Source organism: Limulus polyphemus, unplaced genomic scaffold, assembly GCF_000517525.1.
Source record: "Limulus polyphemus unplaced genomic scaffold, Limulus_polyphemus-2.1.2 Scaffold4661, whole genome shotgun sequence".
NCBI lineage: Eukaryota > Metazoa > Arthropoda > Merostomata > Xiphosura > Limulidae > Limulus > Limulus polyphemus.
The window spans coordinates 49,378-58,317 of NW_013670271.1; the positions used below are offsets into that span (position 1 = coordinate 49,378).

General features: G+C 38.1%; 1 protein-coding gene across 1 annotated transcript in view; it reads left to right on the plus strand.

The window, feature by feature from the left end:
- LOC106471503 (peroxidasin homolog) overlaps positions 1-8,940 on the plus strand; it is a 53,996-nt gene that overhangs the window by 41,088 nt on the left and 3,968 nt on the right. The window contains exons 9-10 of the mRNA XM_022400114.1: positions 1,072-1,274; positions 2,963-3,132. Coding sequence (XP_022255822.1) covers positions 1,072-1,274; positions 2,963-3,132 — 373 coding nt within the window. The remainder of the gene's footprint in view (positions 1-1,071; positions 1,275-2,962; positions 3,133-8,940) is intronic.

Genomic DNA, 8,940 nt, shown 5'->3' on the forward strand with positions numbered 1-8,940 from the left:
GTGAGGATCTTCCTTGCAGGCCAGATGATAACGTTGAAGGGTCTAAATACACGTGTTTTAGAACATGTAATCCGTGAGGATCTTCCTTGCAGGCCAGATGATAACGTTGAAGGGTCTAAATACACGTGTTTTAGAACATGTAATCCGTGAGGATCTTCCTTGCAGGCCAGATGATAACGTTGAAGGGTCTAAATACACGTGGTTCAGAACATGTAATCCGTTTTACTGGTTACAAACTGCAGTGAGTCGAGGAAACAATGTTTTAAAGCAGCCAGTAAATCAGTGCTAATTCGATTTATTATCCAAAGGACCTTCTTTATAGGTTCAAACTAAAGGAGCAGTGAAAAGATTCATTTGTTAAAGCATGCTATAAACTAATGTTTTTATATGGCGAATTCACGATCAATTTTACAAATTATAATATGGCTGGTAAGCTGGTGTTTTTAATATTAAAAAAAGTCATAAGTTGCAGGCGAAGAGTCGATATGTTTATATGGCTGTTACACTGGTGTTTTGATGTAGGATGTCCTATTTTGTATTTCGTTTACAGATTAAAATATGAAGCTGTAGAGTTCGTTTCTCAATATCACTGAGTGCTTGGTGTTTTGATACTAGAACTTTCAATATGGAATCTGTGGGATCTTTCTTACAGGTCCTAACAAACTATCCAAGTGATAACTGGTTATTACTTTAATTCTTACAAAAATATAATGTTAATTTAGCTTTAAAATGTTGTTTTAAAAGTATCTGGACAGATTAATGATTTTGGAAGAAAGGATTCAAATTTAATTTGCAGTCTTATAATGTAAGAAAAAGCAGAAAATCTCTGTGTAGGAAACTCATACTACTGAATACCATGGTCTTAAAACAAGTGTAATTTAACTTAAAATACTTTGATTTGATAGGCTTATCATATTTTTCATACTTGAGGGACCAATTGATACAGACAGACAAAAATATAACAGAATCCATACTCCGGTTTGCTCTTATGAGATAGACAGAGTAAGTACAGAAACACTTTTCTTGTTGACATTTACATTTTATATTCTGTGGCTTTAATTTCGGTTACAGGTCACCAACCATCTTTTTGAAGAACCTCCCCACCAGTTTGGAATGGACTTAATAGCTTTCAATATCATGCGTGGCCGAGAAACGGGAGTTCCAGGCTACAATGACTTCAGACATTGGTGTGGGCTGGGAAGGGCCAAAACCTTTGAAGAACTTGAACCTTATCTTAACAACAGGACTGCCTTTAAATACGCCCAGATTTACAAGTAGGTGGGGCTTTCTGTTACCTTGTGGGGTGGTTGTTTTGTAGAATTAGATAACCACAAACCATGAAAAGTAATGTACAAAAGAAGCGCAGATACAGAAGCCCAGAGATACAGTTTTTGAGCGGATTGTTTATTTTAATTGTTTAACTTTTTTACACAACCAATGATTGTATGTATGCCTGGATATTTCCAGGTTCCACACTTTCTGATAGAGTACTCTAATTAACAACTGGCTAGCCAATTTCCAATATTGATAGTGTTTAATAGAATCCACGCCTGTCACTAGGTGTGTTTGTTTGTTTTGGATATTCGCGCAAAGCTACACAAGGGCTATCTGTACTAGCCACATCTACTTTTGAACTGATAGACTAGAATGAAGGCAGTTTGTCAATAACATCCACCACCAATTCATGGGCTATTTTAATTGAATAAGTAGGAATTGACCGACACTCTTTTAGCCCTTCCACAGCCATAAAGTGCGAAGCGTTTCTTTTTTGTTCTTTTGAAGGGGTCAAAGGGACATGCGCTATGGTCCCTCGTGTCCACAGTTCGACATGCTAACCACTTGGCAATGCCCAGCCCCAGGCCTGTCAGAAGGCAGCAGGTTAAAATTTTCTCAAATTGCATCAGAATAGTACACAGATCCTATACAATTAAAATCATATGTTTCTCTAAGTGTCTTCGACAAAATTAATTTTGTTAGAACTTGCAATTTTTTAATTTGACTAGCTCTACAGTTTTGGCCCTTGATACGATAATATTAAATAGCAACTCATATTTTTAGCATTTAGCTTTTTTCTTTTTGGTAAGGTAAAGCTAGAACTTTGACACGGTCTTAAGGTTTTGTTCGGTTTTGAAGAGAATTTAAAAACAAAAATCACAAAATCTGTATATATCCTGAACAACTAGCATACGTATGTATTCTCTCATAACATAAATAGTAATTTAAACTAAATAATACACCAGCTTTAAGATCTAATATTAATTTAAATACTTTCTTATAGCTGAAATAATCTAAAATATACTCCCCAAGATATCTTAAAACTCGATTACAACGAACGCACCAAGTACAACGTAAATGCTAGTTTATATGGCATAGCCTAATAGTTAGGGGCGCTCGACTCGCAAGATGCGGGTCGTGGGTTCGAATCTTGCTTGCCCTTTTAGCGGTGGAGGCGTTATTATGGTATGGTTAATCCCACTCTTCGTTAGTAAAAGAGTTGGCGGTGGGTGGTGTTGATTAGCTGCCTTCGCTCTATTTTTTCAGTACTAAATTAGGGACGGTTATCGCAGATATCCTTCGAGTTGCTTTCCACGAAAGTCAAAACAAACATCAGTTTTCAGAGTTCCAATATCCACAAATGTATTCTATCTTTCTTTTAATATTTAGTCCATCTGACTTAGAAGTAAACTTAGAGCCATAAATAACCCTAGCTTTAGGAGCTATTTTGAGCTGATTTAATCATTAAAGCATCGTTCATAAATTGTCAGATAAGTATTGTATATAACATGCCTTTACTGGCATACTGAAAATTATCATTCTGTGTTGCACTTTCAATTTGGCAGATGGCAGCACTAGCAAGATCCCGTTATATCCAACTGTTATTTTATCAAGCTAATTATAATTTATATTTTTGTATTATAACATTTTTAAAAGAAGTTGATTTATAATTTGTCACTATATCCAGACATCCGGATGATATTGATTTGTGGAGTGGAGGAGTTTCGGAGCGCCGTCTACCGGGAGCTATGATTGGCCCTACTTTTGCTTGTATCATAGCCCGCCAATTTGACAATGTAAGACGAGGTGATCGATATTGGTACGAAAATTCTGGTTTTCCATCAGCGTTCACTCCAGGTAATTATCACTTCTATAAAGTTTATATCTCTCTGAGGTTATTATATAACGAAGTAAAGTCCTGAGGACACTATAAATGTATTGCTACAGCGTGATAATGTGAGCTCTGAGGGCACTACTATAGTACTAATTCATACAACGAGGTAAATTAAACCCAAAAGACAATAAACTATATAAAGCAGTCATGAAACGAAGTACATGTATTGTAAACCTGAGAATAAAAATGTGTTCATACAATGATGTAATGTAAGCCCTGAGAACACAAAAGGTACTGCTAAAATATTATACAACAAAAAATATGATCAACGTTTAAAATGCACAATAAAATTTCATTTGGCCAACGACCAACATTAAATTTGTTTTGGTAGCTTTACGCCACCTATCATCAGAAATAAAAACCTACATGACAAACAGGTAGTTTTATAGAGAAAAGGTTTGACTCACTGCAGTCTATGAGGGTGGTATAAGTATTATACATAAGAAGTCAATTTTTCTTTCCAAGACTTTCAATTTTTAATCGAATCTTCAAAGTAATATAATTTCTATGGACACTAAGATTACAAGCAATAATGTTTGTTTGGTTTGAAGTTAAGCACGAAGCTACACAATGGGCTAGCTGTGCTCTTCCCACCACGGGTATCGAAACCCGATTTATAGCGTTGTAAGTCCGCAGACATTCCGCTGTGCCACTGGGGGGGGGGGCGGCATAATGTAAGCCCTGAAAATACTGAACTGTCGCTACAACAAGGTAATGTAAGCCAGACATTAGTAGATATCGAAGTTCTTTTTTCTATTTTCCACTCAGTCCAACATTTCTTTGGTGGTGGGAGCCTGGCATGGCCAGGTGGTTAGGGAGCTCGTCTCGCAATCTGCGGGTCGCGAGTTCGAATCCCACCAAACGTGCTCGCCTTTCAGCCGTGGGGGCGTTATAATGTGACGGTCAATCCCACTATTCGTTGGTAAAAGAGTAGCCCAAGAGTTGGTGGTGGGCGGTGATGACTAGCTTGCCATCCTCTAGTCTTACACTGCTAAATTAGGGACGGCTAGCGCAGATAGCCCTCGTGTAGCTTTGCGCGAAATCCAAAACAAACAAACTATCGGTTCAAAATAAATGATGGTCTTTGTGTAGCTTTGGCCAAATATCCGAAACAAACCACTATTATTATTGCGATTTCTATTACCATCATTAGACACATAATCAAATTTATTCTCCCTTCTTTATTAGATATTTGTCAGTTTTGTTTACGTCATGTAGTTTTCCGGTTCTTTCAGAAAACCGAAAAAAATTTCTAAGTGAAACGAATATTTTTTTTTTTTATAACTCGTGCCACAACTAGCCTACTCTGAGGAACGAAAACGACGTACTTCCGCACAAGAAGCAAGTTTAGTGTCGTGACACCATGAACACAGGCGTGACCTACTGCACGAGAACCGGGCCAGGGATCCTATTAGAGTCAAACATGCCCGTAAAACGTGCAGCATTATCACGGTAAACCTAGCCGTTAAAAAAAGCTTGGTGAAAAAAAAACCTTGGCTTGAACACTTAAATTCTTGCATAATAACCACGGAAGTCATCGGAGTATGGATCGTGTGGGCTTACAACACAGAAATAATCACGAAGTAAAAAAAAAAGTAGCGGACACAACGGAAACGTTTGGCCAGATTGGATACGAGATCGTATTCATTAAGCCTACTTATGGCCCGGCATGGCCAGGTTGTTAGGGGGCGCTCGACTCGCAATTTGAGGGTCGCGGGTTCGAATTCCCGTCCCACCAAACATGCTCGCCCCTCCTTTCAGCCGTGGGGGCGTTATAACGTAACGGTCAATCCCACTATTCGTTGGTAAAAGAGTAGCCCTAGAGTTGGCGGTGGGTGGTGATGACTAGCTGCCTTCCCTCTAGTCTTTCACTGCTAAATTAAGGACGGCTAGCGCAGATAGCCCTCGTGTAGCTACACTGCGCGAAATTCAAAAACAAACAAACAAAGCCTACTTACAGCCCATCACGTGTTGTCAGACAAACAGTGAATGCGAATTCCAGCTAATCGAACAGATGAGCACTGTACTTTTCTGGTGATGTTTTGCCCTAAACGGTGATTAGCCAATCACAGAGCTCAGCGCCTCATACCGAGTTTCTAGTAAAGATCCTAACTATACCGTTGTTAAACAACTGTTGGTATTACATTTCTTCTCGGTCCGGGGGAAAACGTTGTGGTTAGCGCGTCCGGACTCTGAATCTGAGGATTAATGGTTTGAGTCTTGTTGGCAAGTCTGGAGATGTGGATGCGCTTTCATTGTGGTGGTAAAATTCTACTATTCGGTCAGACAAGATTAGTCTAAGAGATAGCGGTGGGGGTGGGGGGCTGTTGGCTGTCTGTTTTCCTTATAATTTATCTCTTCAAAATTAGGAACGACTATCCGCAGATGGTCTGTTGTAGCTTTGAGCAAAATTAATAAAACATTAACAAATAAACACTTGTTATTAATTACAAATTTCATGTAATAACAAGCAGCGTTCTCTTAGCTGAGAAAGCTGGTTATATTCATTTTTACTTGATAACTTCCTTTTAAACTTAAATGCTATGGCCTGGTGGTTAGGAAGCTCAACTCGCAAGCTGCGGGTCGCGGGATCGAAACCCAGCACTGAACATGCTCGATCTTTCAGCTCTTTTCTATTTGTTGATGAAAGAATTGGCGGTGGGTACTGATTGCTTTCCTTCTGGTCATTAATTCAAAATTAGGAACGGTGGTAAATAGCCTTAGTGAGTTTGCCATAAACAAACAAATAAACACTTTAAACTCAATGTCTGTTCTCTTTAGAACACAAATCTCCTTTTTATTTCCGTGCAAAGAATTAAATAATAAAATTTCCAAGTTTCACCAATAGGGATTGCTGCACTAAATTCGTGTATATTTCAGTTTAATTGAAAACTGTTTGCATTTTTCGGACAAGGTATGGTAGGTATGAACTGAGATGAGTTGCTTAACATTTTTCTTAAAGGGATAATTTCTGATCTATGAGGAACGTTTTAATTATTAGCGGTTTCCACAAATCCCAAGAACTAGTATTTTAGCGAACCAATTCCCCTTTATTTACAGAGGCATTAACTACTAAACTCTCAGCCACGCAGCGTTGATCATATTCGGCCCTCCAAAATATACGAAAATTTGACCGTATGTCCGTCGTTATCAACGGACACGGACCATTTTTGGCAGGACAGTGAGGAATAATATTCTACGTATGTCCACCAAGTTTCATCAAAATCAAATTCGATCATTTTTGATTGAGTTATAGAGTAAAAATAGTGTAAAAAAATCGGTCCTCGTGTTAACAGATGGAGATTTTTAAAATTTTTATTGGCTTTGCTGTGACCTTGACCCTTCAAAAAACTGTCACTTCTAAGTTGGATCGTAGTCCAAATGTTATCAACTTTCGTCCAAATCCATTTACCCGTTTTCGAGAAATCTTACTGACAAACACACGCAGGGGTGAAAACAGAACCTCTTCCCACCTTCGGTGGCGGAGGTTATAAATTACGGCCATGGAGAGATAGAACACACGTTTTTAACTGAATGTTGGGGGTAAATTCCTCAGCAAAGCGGGGCTAAGAAGAAGATGGACGGAAAGGGAGAGTTGGGGGCAGAAAAAAAACAGGAAAACAAACTACAGACTGGAGGCGATTTGTCCAGTTTTGTTATCAATTGATTTATGGTAAAAACGTCAACTAATTGCTTGTTTGTCTAAATATCATCTTGTTTATTATTAAAGTACGTTTTATAGAGACCCGCCGTACTGTGGAGTTGAGAAGCAGTGTTGTGGGGCAGATGAACCATATGCACAGCCGTAAAACTTCAATAGGCCAACTTTGTCCTAGTTATTTCGGACTCATAACACTCCTAGCGGGAAAACAGTACAACGATGGATATATTTCTTTTCATACTCAATCTTCTTTGGTAACACAGGCCTGCGAATTTAAACTTCATAAAAGTTGTTTTGGTTTTAATAACAGATTTTCCATAATTTCGCTACGCAGATTTCGAAAATATTATTCTTTTTTTTTCTATCACGTAAGGATTTTTTTTTTTTACAAATCGGGAAGAAGATGAAAAACTCTTACTTAGATCAAATTATTATTTCGTTTACCACAATGAACATTTTTGATTATCGTGTTTGTTAACAAAAAATAAAGACAAACAGAAAAGGGAAGAACATTGATGTCAAACGAATATGCATCCTCTTTCATCCTGATTTGTGTGTGTGTGAAATCTACGTCTTTTAGTCTCAAAACTACGTGTTGTGGTCTTTCTTTTATGTATTGCGTTATGACGTTTTGTGAAAAATTTGTACGTGATGGAGAAAAATGGATATCAATTTCGGATTCAGCGTACAGGAATTACTGCAGAACATGTAAATATTTCAAGACAATAAAACAATCGCAGGTCTGTGTTATTGTTGTGTAAGATTAAGTTTTAAATGACCTGTAAACAGACTCAAATATCGTGATCCCAGCAGTCATATCAATAAAGTTTAACCTTGGACAACCTTGACTGTTTTAGTTTTCAAATTTACTTATTTAGATTGATTTGGTTTGAATTTCGCGCGAAGCTACACGAGGGCTATCTGCGTTAGCCATCTCAAATTTATCAGTGGAAGACTAGAGGCCAACTCTTGGGCTACTCTTTTACCAACGAATAGTGGGATTGTCCGTCGTATTATAACGACCCCACGGCTGAAAGGGCGAGCATATTTGGTGAGACGAGGATTCGAACCCGCGACCCTCATATTACGAGTCAAGCGCCCTAACCACTGGGCCATGCCGGGCCTTTACTTATTTATGGGGAGGCGGGGGGGGGGAGAGAAAGATGTATCTTCTACTTGTTTTTGTAAGATAAACAAATACATCACTTGAGAGTTATCTTACAAAATAATTAGTTGTTTACTTTTCGTAAATACTCTTTTTATTTTTCATTCACAGAATGTTTTTTGTCAAACTTCTTTTGTCGGTCACAGACTGGTTTGCTTCACTTGTCTCTTTCAAGTAAATATTGGCAGAGTTTAGTGGTTATAGGAAGAGCTGTTTGGCTTCACGCACTGTCTCGCGAACTTAACGCCACAAGAGTGCGAATGGTTTGTAGCAATAGGATTTCATAATTACGATAATCGCTGTACAGTCAGTAAAACGGGATTTCTTCTGCTCGACCGTGGTTTTTGAGTACATTTCACCATATTGTTACATTTGAACTTCCAGAAATGCCCGAGATATCTTAGGGGCCGTTGTAAAAGTGTTCATGCTACCTAAGCGATTCTTTCCCATTGCGGAATTTTATCAAAATAATGAAATTCGATAAAAGGGAGAGACGCATTATCGTAATCATAGGGATGTTTTATTTAAAAATTGGGTTGTTTTTTTTAGTTTCCTACATTGTCTGTAAATAAATTGATATTTCAGCGGTTTATTTGTGGTATATACTTGTGATGGGATTGAGAAACGCTTATAAAAATAAAATAATAAACAAAAGAAGAGCTGAGCTCCACATACAACTCTAACGACAAATGGATCACTTTATATATGTATATGTTCAGCCGCGGCATAACGGCTCATAAAATGACTCTAAGTTTTACCTCACAAACAACATAAAGCGTTATTTCATTCCGATCCCAGGAGGACTTGCGGGCCGGTAGAGGGTTATGCCCTCTCATCAACCAAGGGACGAAAAAAGAAAAATGGGTAAAATGGATAATAGATGGGTAAGCGTGCAAGTCAGCACAGGATGTGGAAAATGTGGAAAACGCGATATTTACAGATGGA